This window comes from Dasypus novemcinctus, chromosome 1 (genome assembly GCF_030445035.2).
Source record: "Dasypus novemcinctus isolate mDasNov1 chromosome 1, mDasNov1.1.hap2, whole genome shotgun sequence".
NCBI classification, from domain to species: domain Eukaryota; kingdom Metazoa; phylum Chordata; class Mammalia; order Cingulata; family Dasypodidae; genus Dasypus; species Dasypus novemcinctus.
This window is the reverse complement of record NC_080673.1, coordinates 202,043,259-202,060,249: the sequence shown is the minus strand read 5'-3', so window position 1 is coordinate 202,060,249 and position 16,991 is coordinate 202,043,259. Positions and strand designations below refer to the sequence as shown.

General features: G+C 47.5%; 1 protein-coding gene across 1 annotated transcript in view; it reads right to left on the bottom strand.

Moving 5' to 3' along the window:
- EVC (EvC ciliary complex subunit 1) overlaps positions 1 to 16,991 on the bottom strand; it is a 90,948-nt gene that overhangs the window by 53,653 nt on the left and 20,304 nt on the right. The window contains exons 3-8 of the mRNA XM_058301221.2: positions 16,758 to 16,841; positions 14,481 to 14,713; positions 12,498 to 12,582; positions 9,450 to 9,545; positions 3,094 to 3,231; positions 189 to 347 (exon numbers count right to left, since the gene is read on the bottom strand). Coding sequence (XP_058157204.1) covers positions 189 to 347; positions 3,094 to 3,231; positions 9,450 to 9,545; positions 12,498 to 12,582; positions 14,481 to 14,713; positions 16,758 to 16,841 — 795 coding nt within the window. The remainder of the gene's footprint in view (positions 1 to 188; positions 348 to 3,093; positions 3,232 to 9,449; positions 9,546 to 12,497; positions 12,583 to 14,480; positions 14,714 to 16,757; positions 16,842 to 16,991) is intronic.

Sequence of the window (16,991 nt, the reverse complement as noted above, 5' to 3'; positions counted from 1 at the left end):
ACTGACTCCAGTAGCACTGAGCATTCATGGCATAGAGGGATAAATTCATGGCTGTTTTCTGGGGCTCTTTCTCCCTCTGCAACACGGAAGTGTTTGAGCAAATGATCCCTAGGGGTCTTCGAGCCTCGGAATCCCACATTTCCATTTTAGATCTCTTCCCCTTCCCTGCCTACCCCCTCCGGAATTACCAGCGCCTGCAGGTCCTGAGCTTCATGCAACAGCCCTTCCGCCGCAATCATTCTTTCCGTCACAGTCATCACGAGCTGGCGGGCTTTGGCGCTGGAACACTTGAACTGGTCCACGAGAAGGTGCTGGATGTTTTCCATCTGTTTCCAGAAAGCCTCCATCTGTGAAATGAGAGCGAGAATCCAGAGGTTGGGGCTGTAGGAGAAACTTACGTAAGACAACTGTACAGTTCTGTACTTGGGAATTATAATTTGTTCTTTAGCCCAAAGGGGGAAGCTAAACTAGAGTCAATCTTGGCAAGAAATCACATTCTATAAAAAGTTTCCTCTTCGTGCCATCTTAGGTTTCGGTCCCTTTTGAGAAGGCTTTTCAGCAAACACCATGGCCCTGCTGATAACAAACGAAAGGGGCAAGTTCACCCTGCTTGGATTACTACGAGGGGACGCAAGGAATCGGGCAGAGTGCTCCTGCAAGCTTTGGGATCTTCACAAGGGATTAAACATGTTAGCAAACAGATGCACCAACAACCACTAAAGATTAGGGTTTAAGCTAAAAGTACAAACAATATGGTAGAGATGACAACGGCCATGATCACATTTTGCTTTAAAATCTTTTTCCTTTTTTTCTGCCTTTTTTCCAGGAGCAGAGCTGGGAATTGCCAAGTGGCTGTGAACGCCAGGGCTGTGCTTGGTCACGGTCACCTCTCAGAGCTCCGCAAATGGTACCAGGAACCATTAAAGACTTTCCTTTAAGACCTGCAGGTCACGTCATTTGTGAATAAAGTGTGTCCTGGGAGGATGCAGGGACAGGCTCAGAAGAGGCAGGGACCTTACCGAAGGGCCCAGAGTCCAGGAGCGGCAGAGGCAGGTGGTAAGTAAAATAAAGTGGCCTGCAGTGGGGACCCCCTTCTGAGAGAGGATTTCCCAGAAGATGAAAACGATCTTCCGAGAAGATGGCACAATGGAGACAGACGGTCAGAGCGGACAGTGTACCCTGATAACCAATGTCCATCTGCCTCCCACTTGGTAAGACCCCCTGTGTAAAAGGGACACAGCGCCAGCCAGTCAGAAGGCGCCCTTGCGTGCTTCTGCGTTCGCCCTACATGAGCTTCCTCGTTCCACCCCACCGCGGCAGTGGATGTGGTGCTGCCAGCTTCTTGAATCGTTTTCTTTCTGAACGAGATGCTGCTGGTTTCACGAATCACTCAATAAACTTCAGGCAAAGTTTTTCTTCCTTTTTTTTTTTAATTAATTAATTTTTTTTATTTCTCTCCCCTTCTCTGCCCTCCCCCCCACCAGTTGTCTGCTCTCTGTGTCCTTTTGCTGTGCATTCTTCTGTGTCCGCTGATATTCTTACCAGCGGCACGGGAATCTGTGTCTCTTTTTGTTGCATCATCTTGTGTCAGTTCTCTGTGTGCATGGTGCCACTCCTGGGCAGGCTAAACTTTCTTTCACGCTGGGTGGCTCTCCTTACGGGGCGCACTCCTTGAATGTGGGGCTCCCCTACACGGGGGACACCCCTGCATGGCACGGCACTCCTTGTATGCATCAGCGCTGCGCGTGGGCCAGCTCACCACGCGGGTCAGGAGGCCCTGGACCTTCCACGTGGTAGGCGGACACTCTATCCGTTGAGTCAAACCCACTTCCCCAAAGTTTTCCTTTTACCGCAGGATTGTTCGGGTCCACACAGCACCCAAGGCGGTGCTTTCCCCCACCTTGCCTCTCTGCCTTACAGGTGCTGTATGCACACGTCTCCTACCTGGACAGGGCGGGGGCGGCGAGTGACACCCAGGCTCCTGCTGAGCTTGTCACTATGGCTACAGAAAAGTGACACTTGGGCTCTCTCAATCTTAAATCCCGAGTCCATCCCACCACCCACCTCCCAAGGTTAGGCACGGCCAGAAGCAGCCAGCACCCATGTGAAGTGGCACCTCTTGACATTTTGGCCACCGGCTCAGGGGCCTCCTGCCCACTCAGTAAATCCTTCATCAGCCGCTGGTGCGCTCCTCCTCCCCTCCCTGCCAGCGGTGACTTGCAGTGCCCTCCACCCCACCCTCTTGCCCCTTTCACAACAGATGCCGTAAGAGAAAGTCGATGATCAACCACTGCCTCCCACCCGGCCAGAAACAGTTCTGTTGACCGGCTTCGTCTCTTCTCTTCCAGTTCCAGAGGGTTAGGCTGCCCCACCCACTCTTCTTAAAAAACCCCTCCATTCCCCTGGCATCGGCAATGGGTTGAATTATGTCCCCCAACACACATGCTGGACGTGTATGCACATACACACATCCTCGCCCTCTGCCCTGGGGCTGTGGCCCTCATGTGGAAATAGGGTGGCTGCAGAGAGCATGAGCTAGATTAAGATGGGGCCACGCTCTCATTAGCAGGTGCCTAATCCAATCGGACCGGTGCCCTTTGAAGAGATGAGACAGACGAGACACAAGAGGGGCACAGAGTGGGTGCCCAGGAATTTTTGTTTCTGGAGGAAGAAATTGGGAGCACTGGAACCCACCAGAAATAAAAGGTCTTTTGAGGAAGCCATCTCCTCTAGAATTTAAAAACACAGGACGGATGCCTGGAGTTTGAGAAGTTAGTGGCTAAGAATCTGTTCTCTCCCCCAGGCAGTAAATGACACAGAGGGTTACAGCAGTCTTCGCTTTGAATGATAAAGAGATCAATCTAAAATTTAAATGCAGGGAATTTATTTTTAAAAACTCCCTCTGTAACCAGTCTCTGCTCCTTAATTACACTTTATCGCTTAACTGCCGAAGCTGGATTCCAGCCTCCGGGGCAGAAACACGATAGGGAATTAAGTATTAAACAGGCTTCGATGTATCATCTCTTTAATCTACCCAATTTAACTGTCCGGGAAACCACGGCTCTCGCGTGGGAAAGAAAATCCATCACGTACGTTATCTACGAGCTGCTCCGCGTTCTCTCGCTCCTTCCTTTCCACCTCTGCTAACGTGAGGTATTCTGAGTCCTCCACACCCAACATTTCTGTACGCGACAGTTTGGACTGAAGTTCCTTTTCTAATTCATCCAAATCCTGAAAAATAGAAAGCAAATAAACAACAAAATCCAATGCATTTTATTTTTTATTTAAAAAAAATTTTTTTCCCAATGCATTTTAAATTTTAGGAAGACAGATGTTGTTATTCTTCACCACATTATCACAAAATATTTTTAACCACAATTAAATGCTCTAGGCACTGTTCTACTTAAGTTTGATGGTAAAAATCTGTTTTTCTCATTTAATATAGTTCGGAGAATAATGCATTTTCTTCTGATTAAGAAATAAAGGGCCATACTTCAAAAGCAAAATGAAACAAAGCAAAACAAATGAAACCATATCTTGCTGCCCTTATGGAGTCCTAGAAAATGCCATGACATTTGGGGAGCTGGGAGGGAACATTACTTCCCCACACTCTCGTTTCCATGGGGAAGAATTAACTCAGTACACCGTAGGGGAGTCCTCCTCTGGGACAGAGCGACTAACTCTCCCATGGAAACCAAAGGAGTGGGGCGGCAATGCTACTGCCCAAGCCCTGAATTTCATGGCAGTAGGGATGATGAAGATGACGACAACAATGATGACAATGGACATGTTGGCAGAGGTGGGGGTAATGAAGAGGATAAACATGATGGCGGTGCGGGTGATGTCACGGCAACGAGAGTGATGACGACGATGATAAAGATGAGGGTGACAGTAATGGAAGGAGGACAGCGATGTTGGTGACATGGACAATGATGATGAAGACATTGACAGTTGCAGTGGTAGTGGCAGTGGAGCAATAAAATGATAACGATGGCAACAATACTGATGATGACCATGATGGTCAATTTTCTGTGTCAACCTGGCTAGCCTGCAGCCCTCAGCTGTCTGGTCAAACATCAGTCTAGACGACAGTGTGAAGGTATTTTGAAAACGTGATGAACATCCACAATCAGCTGACTCTAAGTAAAGGAGATCACCCTCGATAACATAGGTGGACCTCATTCAATCAGTCCAAGGCCACAAGAGCAAAAAGAGAAGTTTCCTAGAGAAGAAGAAATTTGGCCTCAAGACAGTATCAGCTCTTGTCTGAGTCTTAAGCCCACTGGTCTGCCCTACAGATTGGGGACTTTGTCAGTCCCCATAATCCCATGAGCTGATTTCTTAAAACACACGTCTTTAGCATGAGCAACAAAAGAAAACATGGATAAATGGGACGTCCTCAAACTTAAACACTTTTCTGATTCAAAGGACTTTATCAAGATGGTGAAAAGGCAGCCCACTCAATGGGAGAAAATATTTGGAAACCACATGTCCAATATGAGTTTGATTTCCATTCTATATAAAGAGATTGTACAACTCAACAATAAAAGAGCAAGTAATCCAATTTAAAAATGGGCAGAAGATTTAAATAGACATTTCTCCAAAAAGGAAATATAAATGACCAAAAAGACATGAAAAAAAATATTCCATATCACTAGCTATTAGGGAAATGCAAATCAAAACAACAGTGAGATATCATCTAACACCACATAGAATGGCCATTATTAAAAAAACAGCTGGGCCCTGAGCCTCAGCAGACTACCCTGTGGTTCATTGGACTTTTCCTGGCCAGCTAAAAGGGAGGTGAAGAAGGTCAACCACCACACCAGGAAGCCAAGAATGCCTACAACTGCAAGCAGAATTGCATCCATCATCCATATGGGATCTAAACCGCCTCTCAATACAGAGATGGAATGGACATCACCATCCCAGGGTCCACAGGATGGAGGAATAAAGTATGGATTAGAGTGGACTTACTGATATTCTACTATGGAACTATTGTGATTAGTAATGGAAGAAACTGGCCACAGTAATTGCTGTGGAGAACGTGGCCATAGTAATTGCTGAGGGCAGGGAGAGGGAAGAAGAGATGTGACGTGGGAGCATTTTTGGGACTTGGAATTGTCCTAAATGATATTGCAGGGACAGATGCTAGACATTATATATCCTGCTATAATCCACTGAATGGACTTGGGGAGAATGTCAACTACAATGTAAACTATTATCCATGGGGGCAGCAGTGCTCCAAAATGTATTCACCAAATGCAATGAATGTCCCATGGTGATGAAAGAGGATGTCAATGTGGGAGGAGTGGGGTGAGGGGGGGTGTAGGATATATGGGGACCTCTTATATTTTTTGAATGAAAATAAAGAGACCGTAGATTTAAAAAAACCTACAACAACAGACAATAGTAAGTGCTGGAGAGGGTGTGGAGAAATAGGAACACTCCTTCACTGTTGGTGGGTGTATTTCAGTAAACCTGCAGGACATGCTTCATTAGATGTCAAAGTCTGACAGTCAATCTTAAGAAAATGGTTTCTTTTCCTTGGGGCCTTATGGGAGCTCACACTTTTCACAGGCTTGCCCAAGGGCCATTTTCTTGGTTCCACCCTCATCAAGCATCTGAGTGGTGACCAAGCTCCAGATCTAAACCTTGATGAGCCATTGGAGTGATTGTCACACCTTACCCAAACTTTGGGTTAGAGACTGAATCCCCCTAGTACCGTGAGGTAAAGACAACATCCTCCCTAACCTTTGGCATACAGGCTCAACCCTCTCAGAGCAATGAGTTGACCACTTGGCCTTCCCTAATCCATGGGGGACAGGCCTGGCCCTCTTGGACCTATGGGCCATTGGCCTCAACCACCCTAATCCTTAAGGAATGTGCTCTACCCTCTTTGTACCCTGAGGTGGCAAAACTCTCTCTGAACATCAGGTGGGAACATCCACCATCTTCAACGGCTGGGGCAAACTCAACCTCTCTTTATACATGGGTGGGATTTCCTCTCTTGGCCCAGGTGATGTCTTAATTTCAAATCTCAGCTTCCATGGTTTTCCTCTTAAAGCTGTTTCTCCTTCAATCTCTCCTTTCCATGTCCCTTTTAGTCCAAGCTGACATTGGTTATGTTCACACAGCTCTCTCAAAAAGCTTGTTGGTTTAGCACACAAGAAGCAGGGGTCTAAGCCATCAGACAGTAAAACTTTCCACAAGTCTTTCTGAGATAACTGCATCTTCATTCCTGATTTACAAGTTCAAAGTTTAGTTAAGTCCTCCATTGGTGTACTATCATCTGGGAGCTTGATTTCCAGAGGCTTGGACTTTGCAGAATCAGTTTCTGTTTTCTTTGTGCCCAACAGTTCAGTCCTCAGAGAATTTCTCTCATCTAGCATTCTGCTATAAGCTGCAAGCAGAAGCCAAGCTGCATTCTCCAAGTTTACTTTGGAAAGTTCTTCAGCTAAATGCCCAGGTTCACCATTTTCAAATTCTGCCTTCCATATAATATCATGAGTTAATTTTGCTAAGTTCTCTGTGACTTTAAAATATGGATTGCCTTTCCTCCAGTTTCCAATAATAGTTTCATCATTTACTTCTAAGGCATCATAAAAAGTCTCTTCAGCACCCATATTGATATCAACAGTCTCTGCAAAGCAATCTTGGCTTTTTCCATCTAGCATCTCACAATTCCTCCAAAAAATACCCCTTACCTATTTATAAATCTGTTCTAGCATTTTGGTAATTGCAAAAGCACTTTCCCACTCCTCAGTACCAAATTCTGTATTAGTCAGCCGAAGGGGTGCTGGTGCAAAATACCAGAAATCTGTTGGCTTTCATAAAGAGTATTTATTTGGGGTAGAAGCTTAGTTACCAGGCCATAAAGCATAAGGTACTTCTCTCATGAAAGTCTTTTGCCATGTGTTGGATCAAGATGGCTGCCAATGTCTGCCAGGGTTCAGGCTTCCTGGGTTCTTCTCTTTCCAGGTGTTGCTTCTCTCTGGGCTCAGGCTTCCTCTTTCCTCGGGGCTTGCTTCTTTTTCCTCTGTGTGCTTCCTTCCTGGGGCTCCAACTCAAGACTCCAGCATCAAACTCAAAATCAAAACCTCCAGCATCAAAAAGCTCCAACTCCTTGCCATGCCTTTTAGCTATGAGTCCCCACCCACCAAGGGGAGGGGACTCAACACCGTACTGATGTGGCCCAGTCAAAGCTCTAACCATAATTTAATCATGCCCAGGTACAGACTGGTTTACAAACATAATTCATAATCTATTTTTGGAATTCATAACTATATCAAACTGCTCAGTAGGATTGTAAAATGCTGCAGCCTCTGTGGAAGGCAGTTTGGTGGTTCCTCAGGAAGCTAAAGATAGAACTGCCATATGATCCAGCAATTCCTCTACTAGGACTATATCCAGAAGAACCTAAAACTATGTCACAAACAGACATCTGTACACTGATGTTCCTAGTGATGTTATTCACAATTGCCAAAAGACGGGAACAACCTAAGTGTCCATCAACCAACCAATGAATAGATAAACAAAATGTATTATATACACACAATGGAATACTATGCTGCAGTAAAAAGAAATGAGATTGGGACATATATGATAACATGGATGAATCTTGAAGACATACTAAGTGAAGTAAGCCAGACACAAAAGGACAACAACTATTGCATGGTCTCTTTAATATGAACTAAATATGAAGAATAAACACATGGTGTTAAAACGGAGAACTACTAGGTTTTAAGAAGAACTACTGATGCTTAATGTTTGTAGAAGTTTTAATTAACTTGACTGTGAAAGTGTGGAAATGGATAGAGCTGATGGTAACATATCATAGTGAGTAGCAACTGGTTTATAAATGGGATTGTGGCTGAAATGCATAGTCTGGGGAAATAAATATCAATTGAAAGAAAGCTAACAAATATCCAGGGACTGAATAACACAGTGAACCCAGAGGAGGATGAGAATTGTGGTTCAGGGTACAAATGCAAGAGTGTCCTTCTGTGAGCTAGAGCAGATGTATATCACTATTGCAGGGTGGTGGGAATGTGTAGAAGCATGGGAAAACTACAACTGGTGTGACTAATAGACTGTGGTTAACAGCAATACTACAATATTCTTGCACCAATGCCAAAGATGTACTGTGCTGATTTTGGGGGGTATGGAAAAAGTGTGCCAAATGTATGCTATGGACCATGGTTGGTGGTAATAGTCTGATGATATTATCTCATAATCTGTATCAAACGTTCCACCACTGTGTGGTGTGTTGGTGAAGGGGTGTTGTATGGGAATTCTACACACGTGTGTGATCATTTTGCAAGTTCACAATCTCGGTAATAAAAAAATATTTTTAAAAAATAGGGTGGGTTGGGGGGGGAAACACCAAATGTAAGATAGGGACTATGGTTATGGTTAGGAGCATTTTGATGATGCTCTTGCATAGTTTGTAACAAATGTTTCACAACAATGCAAGGTGTTGGTGGAGCGGTGATGTATGGGACCCCTGCATGTTATTATGTATGTTTATTTTGTAAGTTCACAATCTTTACTATATACTCATTGTTTATGCATGTCCATGTATGAATGATATACTTCAATAAAAATATATTTTAAAAAACCCACATCTTTATATGAGTGTGTGTGTGTATAAAGAGTGGGTGTACATACGAGTAAGTTTACATACACGATTGGTTCTGTTTCTTTGGAGAACCCTAATGATGAAATGACAAAGATGAGGATGATGCTGGTGATGGTGAAGAGGGTGACGATGACAAGGGTGATGATGAGGATGATGAAGGATGATGATGACAATAGTAATGAGAGGATGATGAAAGATGATGATGGTGGTGGTAGAAATGAAGATAAAGACACTCTCCTGTATTAGAGTCTATCACTATGCTATGTGCTTCACACTCATTTTCTCTCATGCTTTTTGCAGTTCTGGAGGACAGGGATTATTATCCTCATTTTATGAAGGAAGAACTAGGACTCTGAGAGCTTGTAAAAGATAGAACCAGGACACCAAACTCTACCAGTCTGACTCCAACTCCTGACTCTTTCTGCTGCACATGAAACCATGTAAACTTTGTATAAAAAACTGAAAAGAGTAGGATACACAATAATATAAAAAATGATAACCAATAAACAAACTATGTATTTGAAGATACTCCAAACATGCAGAAAATAACAGTGGCTGGCTGTTTTTTAATACATGACATGAGCCACATTATTTTTTCTGCTTTGAATATTTTCCAAATTTTAATAATACACATTTCTATTTTCATACATAGACACATACTTTTACCATTGTACTGCGTTAAAAACTGTATATTGTAATAACTTTTACATATGAAAGCAAAATAACTTATAATATTATAACTATTACATATTTTAATAAACTAAGTTATCATAAACTTAGGTTGAAATACAGTTGAAGACATACTTACATTTTCTTGTTTGGAAAGAATCTTTTGGTATAATTCATCATCAGACTTCTTTTTAGGAAGGTCAAGGAGGCACATTTTAAAAATCTGAATAAACATCTATTGTTAAAAAAGTAAACATAACAAGAGAAGTTTGGACAATCCTTCTTCCAATGGGGTCTCTCTCTCTTTCTCTGTGCCACACTCCTTTTATCATTCTCTCTTCCCTCCATATCTATCTATATCCATCCATCCATCCATCCATCCATCCATTCTTCACCCATACATCATGCATCCATCCATCCCCCATATACTTTTTGCTATAGGAAAGACCTATAGGTCTTTTCATGAAGCTCTAAAGAATGCTTCCTTTCTTCTTCATTCACTCAACAGATATTTATTAGGTACTGTGGTGGTTAGGCTATTGTGTCAACTCAGCCAGGTAATTGTGCCCAGTTGTTTGGTCAAGCAAGCACTGGGCTAACTTAATACAAGTCCATTTATGGACTTAAGTCACCATTGACTTTACTGCAGTGGTAAATCATAGATGGCTGGTTATAATTTAATTACATCAATCAGGGAGATTGCCATCAGCAATGAGTGACGCTTAACCCAATCAGTTGAATGACTTAAAAGGGGAAGTGATTCCAGCATTGAGAGAGAATTTCCTAGCTTGTCTTTGGACAGCCAACCTCTCCCAGTCCCAAGAACCTTCACTGGACTTTCACTGCAGCCCCTGGTTGCAGGCTGCCTATGGAACCTGAACTTGTGCATCCCCACGGCTGCCTGAGAGACTCTGACAGAACTGCATACTATTGACAGATATCTCTTGTTGATTCTGTTTCCCTAGAGAACCCTGACTAATACAGGTACCTACTTTGTGCAAGACCCTCCACATTCCCTATTTCCATGTGAGTCAAGAAAATATAAAAAGCAAAGTGGGTACCTTCTTGTGGAGAGAATGGAGAGATGGTTACATGGTACTGGAATGTGTGAAGTCAGCCACTCCAGCCTCCTGTCTCAACAGAGATGTCCCTAAACCTAGAAGAACCCTCCCAGAAATGAGCACATCCAGGAGAGTCCAGAGGGCGCTGTCTCCACAGCTGAACAATTCACCCATTGAATGGCATCTGGGTTGTTTCCAGGTTTGGGTTATTATGAATAATGCTGCTATGCTCATGTACAGATTTTTGTGTGAACATACATTTCCATTCTTTCTGGGATAAACGGCCAAGAATGCAAGTGCTGGGTCTTCTGGTAATTTTATATTTAGTTTTTAGAGAAATGTCCCCACCACCCCCTCTTGGGTGCTCTAGTCTATTATAATGCAGATAACAATTTGTCACAGGCCCCTTTGGTTACTTGCTTCTTACTCTGTTTAGCTGTCTGTGAGATGCTTCTCTGCCTACAGGACAAATGCTGGGAGGTGAGCCTCAGACAGCTTCCTGGCTCAGTCTTCAGGCTTCCGCTGAAGGGACTGGCAGGGATGTACCCAAGTATGCACACGGGGGTCATCTGCTCCCACTGACCAGGACTAGGGAGCCACAATGGGGCACAGGCTGGCTCCATGCTGCACAGGGAGTGGCTGGGAGTGGGGCTACAAGAGTGCAGTGTGCTTTGCCTACCAGTTTCCATGCTGCTTTTCTTGATTCGATACTGGCCCATTTACTGCTACCCTTTAACTGTTTTCTGGAGTCTTGAGGAGTATGGTTTTGCCGGGCTTTGCTAGTAATTCAAAGATTCTGTGGGGGGATGGCTCCCAGGAACATCTCATGCCACCATCTTGGTCAACCAGAAGCCCCTACATTTCTTTCTACTGCTTCCCTGATGTAATCTTCTTTTAATTCTCTAGTTTCCTGCAGGCACATCTAAGCCTCTGCTTCTACCTCTGTCACTCTATCCACCACTCTCCCCTTCTCCTTCCAGAGAGCTCTCTTTGCTCATATGTAGGACTCTGATAACTCCTGGCTCAGAGCCAGAGTGGACTGTCTCAGGGACTGTGTGTCTCTGGCAGGGACTGATCTTGTTTTTCTGATGTCCACGGGCTCTGAATTCTCATTAATTCAATCAGAGAATGCAGGCGTAGGAAAAGGTACTGAACATCCCGTCTCGGCTCCACACTGACTGTCTTCTGACCTTGGGCAAGTCCTTCATTCTATGCCTCAGTTTCCTCACCTGTGAAGTAGAGACAACGGCACCCACCTCCCTGGGTTGTTTGAGGTTTAAATATAATCTGTATCATCCCCCCGGGGCCTGGCACATCCTAAGCACACAATCAATGTTAGCCCTCTCTAGTATCATCACCACTGTCATGGGCTGAATGAGGTCCCCCCAAAAAGGTACCCAAGACCTGACCCCGGTACCTGGAACAACCCCAGGGCATGGCACACTTGACTTTATTTAGAAATGGGGTCTGTGCAGATGCACTGAAGCCGCAGACCTTGTGATGAGAGCACCCTGGATTTAGGGAGGGTCCCAAATCCAGAAAGAGGCCTCCTTATAAGAGAAAGGGAGATTTGGGCCAGAGATACCGACTAGAAGACGGGCGGAGAATGGGGTGATGCGGCCACAAGCCAAGGGACACCAGAAGCTGAAAGAGACCAGGGAGGATCCTCCACTGGAGCCCCCAGATGGAGCGCGGCCCCCCTGGCACCTCAATTTTGGACTTCCCTCCTCCAGAACCGAAGAGAAAGGAGGTCTGTTGTTTTATGCCACCAGGTAGACAGTGAGTAGTCAGGGCAGGCCCAGGACACTAATCCAATCACTATCATCATCCTCTAAAAATACTCTTCTCGTTCTGGTGTTGTCTGTCTCTGCCTCCAGCAGGAGATGGACCCCACTTTCTTCTGAAGCCTCACAGTTCTGCTCAAAGTCAAGGCTGCCTCGGGATGCCAGGCACGGGCCTGTCCCCCGCCTTGTGCTTGGACGTCTACTGCCACTCTTTCATCCCCGCGGCTGCTCGGCTGACACGGACGACCCCTCCTCGGGGGTCTCTAGGGCTCCGTGCACAGACAGCCTTGCCCTCCAGTGCTGTCCCCACACAAGGGAGAGAAAACAACCCCCCCCACCTACCATGTGCTTCTCCTGTCTCAGCGCCGTGTCCAAACGCAGCAGATCTTTCAGGTGGAGGTTATAGATGCACAAGTGAATGTCTGCACTGAAAAATAAAGAGAGAAAGAGGCAAGGCTTTGGAGTATCTGAAATGAGGAACGAGGCTGGAGAACACACGCACATCCCTGCCCAGGACCAGCCGCCGGACCTCACTCCAGGTTTTAAATTCCGCAGCAGGAGGATCTTCCTAACAACCATCCCAGCTTCTAAGGAGAAATCCAGGGGGCCGTGTGGTTCCCAGGAGTGAACAGAACATCCCTCAGTGTAAGGGACACAGCGACTGTGACACTAAAGACAGAACCCATGGAAAGAGGGAGGGTGAGAGAAATGAGAAGTATTCCTGCTCCAGGCATCGTCATGTCAGTGTCACACGCAGGCTCCCCTCGGTGCTGTGATGGGGACGTGCTCAGTCCACTTTGCAGGGGAGGAAACTGACCCAGGGAAGAGGGGGTCAGACACAGGTACACGCCAGAGGCAAACAGAGGTCCTGGGCCCCACTTCCCTCCAGGCAAACGCAGCGTAGACGACTCCACTCCCACCCGAATGGCCACAGCCTCCATATCCAGGTGGTGGTGCACAGCCCTTCCCAGCTGGCCAGGCCCACCCAAGGAGGCTCCTGCCCAGCAAGGACCTTCTCCCCTTCTTCGGGGTCAAGGCCAAGCTCAGGGTTCCAAGCCCACTCCTGCCGTGGCCCCGAGCCGTGGCCGAGCCCTGGCCCCTTGGACTTGCTGCACTTGCTGAGCGCCAATGGGGCAGCCTGCCGAGACTGAGTTTCTGGAGCACCTACTATGTGCAAAGCCCTGTACTGGGCTGGAGATTTGGCTGTTCAGAGAAGAGCTTCAGAGACAAGGTCATGGGGTCGAAACTTGTTCCATCGTTCACTCGCTGTGCGACCTCGGGCAAGTCATTTAGCCTCTCTGTGGGTTACTTACTCTTCAGAAAACGGGGAAGATAATAGTACCGACTTCATAGAGATTTTTAGGAGAAATGAATGAATGAACAGATGAATGTATGATTATTCTCACTGTGGCAATTTGATATTATTTATGAATTTCAAAAAGAGATATAGAGGGAAGCAGCTGTGGCTCAATCAGCTGGGCTCCCGTCTACCATATGGGAGGCCCTGGGTTCATGTCCCAGGGCCTCCTTGTGAAGGCAGGCTGGCCTGTGCCCATGGAGAGCTGGCGGCCCGTGCCCGCAGAGAGCTGGAGCAGCAAGATGACGCAACAAAGGGAGACAAGCAGACATAGAAGAACGCGCAGCGAATGGACACAGAGAAGAGACAGCAAGCAAGCGCCGGGGGGTGGGGAATAAATGAAATTAAAAAAAAAATTTTTTTAAGTCTTAAAAAAAAGAGAGATATAGATTGTGTTTGTCAACGGGTCTGTTCCTCTGGCATGATGATGCTTTGATTGTATTAGATTCAGCTGAGATGTCTGATTAAATTATGTTACTATTAGGGCTTTGATTCAACCAACATTATTAGAGTGCGACTCGGCGTTGAGTCCCAGCTGCCTTGGTGGGCTGAGAAAACAGACTGACACACAGAAGAAGAGACGCGTAGCAGATACACAGAGGACCCTGGGGCCCCGGGAAGAGAGGTGAGCCAATAGTCTGCAGTTGACCCTGTGAAGAGAACAGACAGCTGAGCACAGAAAGAAACAAGCCCCAGAGGAAGAGGGAGGAGCCCAAGCAGCCGACAACTGAGACTGGAAGAAGCTGGGACCATGGAGCCTTAAGAGGAAGAAGGCGAGCCCTCACTGACATCGCCCGCCATCTTGCTCCAACGTGTGGCAACCGACTTTGGGTGGCTGGGTCGCTGTGGGTCCACGGTTGTCACTGAACCTCTCTGAACCTCTGTCTCCTCGTCTGTACCATGACACAACCCACCAGCCTGCTCAGAGGGAACAGGAGGTGTCACCCTCCCTTCTGCCGCGCCCTTACCTCTCAGAGGCGAGCAGCTGGGGGAAGCTGTGCACCCGGAGGAAGGTGCGGCTGAGGAGCCTGCTGTCGCTGGTGGCCGAGTGAATGCTGGACGAGGAGCTGCCGTCGTCCTTCTCGGCCTGGCTCAGGCTCCCCAGGCTGCTGGACGGGGACGCCTCCACCGGCTGGTTTGGCAGCACGGGCTGCTTCAGGTTCTCATGCAGGGACGGGTTGGAGGAGCCGTCGGCCAGAGGCTGCGGTGGCGGGAGAGAACGCGCACGCCGTGAAGCCGCGGGGCACGATGACGGATGTCACGAACGTGCTGGTGACACCCGGGGGGGAGCGGACAGTAAACGGACCCGGGACCACACCTCGGGGACCCTTATTACCACTCGGCGGCCCCTCCCCTGCCCCAGAAGGCCAGCCCTTTGCACCTGTGCTGCGTCCCCGAGGCTGTCACCTGCCTCTGCTCCTTGATGGCCCACCTGCCCCCCACACCTCCGCCAGGAGCGGCCCATCTCCCTGTGCCGCTGTCTCAGGGCCCCGGGCCTGCTCCGTCCACCTGGCCTCCTGAGGCCCACCTGGCTCTTCTCCATCTAGCGGGCGTCACCCTGCTGCCCGCAGGCCTCTGACTTGGGATGGACTCAAGGCTCCTTAGCAAGGAACCCACTCCCCCACGCCAGGCACTGCCGCGACCACTGAGGTGAGCACGTTCCTCTGTGTCCGGCCTCAGCCCCCGCTGCTTCCTCATTTCCATGCCCAGGCCACATGGAGCTGTCAGCTCCAGACCTTTCTTGCCGTTTCATCCTTCTGGGCTGTTCCAGGCTCTGGTCCCCCTGACTGAAACTCCCTGCCCTGGCCGGCTGCTGGGCGGAGGCACCTTGCAGCAGACTCTGGGGCCGTTTGCATTTTGCCACTTCTCACCAGCTATCCTGGGTCCAGCCAGACTGTGACGGCACCCAGGATGAGAACAATGCTTGCTGACCACTAGGTCATCCTCTGCCACCGTGCCTGCACCCTGGGCTGCTTGGGAGCGGGTGTTGGTCCACAAATAAATGGACGTCCCCGGCTGGGAAGTTCAGCCCCTGCCCTCACCCATCAGACAGCTCAGTGCAGGAAGCGGTCCCCCGTGTGTGTTTCAGGGAACGGTCCCATGAACCGTAACCTGTTACTCCCCTCGACGAGGGTTCCGGGGAAACGTGTATCTGGGAAAGTTGGGTTATACCACATGAAACAATTTCACTGGTGCGGGAATTCTGAGTCTTCGATGTGTTCTGGATCTCTTTGAAGGCAAATAGCAATATATTTTAAAAATTACTAATAACTTGTACTGAGTGCTTAGAAAATGCTGCTCACTGTCCTAAGCCCTCCTTCGGCCCTTGTGACATTCCGGTGAGTAGGCCTGACGCTTATCCTTGATTCACAGGTGAAGAAACTGAGGCACAGAGGAATGAGGAAATGGCTCAAGTGCCCGGCTGAGATGGGCATTAAGATGGAAGCAGGGTGATTCCAGACCCCGACTTCTTAACTCTGGGAGAGGGGTGGGATTTTCCTGAACCTACTTGTCCAGGAAACTCTTTCCTCATAGACATCACCCAGGGTGAAAGCTCCCTGAAGCCCCAGGGAAAATATCACTGTTGGTGACACTCTCAGCCACAGGTGGACATCCTGGTTACAGGTGTCAGCTCTGTAGTAGAAGCCTGGGTTTGACTGGAGCTCTACTGCCACCTCCTGCTGTGTGGCCTTGGGCAGATCATTAGCCTCTCTGGGCCTTAGTTTCCTTATGTGTGAAGAGGAAGTAACAATAATATTTACTTTGTATTACTGTGAGGTTGAAATGCCTAAGGCATGAAAAATACCTGGCACTATGCCAGCCCCAAAAGAAGCATTCGGAAAAATGCCAGCTGCTGGCATAGGTCCTGGGGTCTGTGAGTGTGCACTGATGTCCACGAGGGAACCAGTATCGGTGTTTGAATTAGTGTAAAAAGGGCAGAGGGGATGGCGGCAGGCCCTCCAGTGCTGCTGGGCCACGGCCCTGCTGCTGTCCCTGGGGGCACAAGTACCTGCACAACCCTGAAACAATGAGCAAAACCCTCTTCCCTGATAATGCTGCTAGAAATGGGAGAACCCTCCAGTTCTGCTCCATTACAAAGCCTGAGAAATCATTCCTTTTCGAACAGTTTGCCATAAACGACTTGTATAGAACCAAAGATTATGCCTTAAACTCCCTCTCTCCCAGATTTCCAGTGAACTATGGAATAAAAATAGCATCTCGAAGACAGAGCCCAGAACGCTCACCCGGAATTTTTGATTGATGGGATAGACGACTTTTGCCTTCAGTGCGAATGCTGTGATGTTGCTGTTGAAAGGTGGCTCACACTCCTGGAAAGAAAGAGAAAAAATGGCATGGGATGCTTTCTGTAAAATGAAGGACAGACCACCAAGTGTTTGCAAATGCTGCACTCCAGCTCTAACAGTGTCCTCGAGAAGGGACCTCCGCAAGCACACTTAGATCCAAATACGTGTTTACTC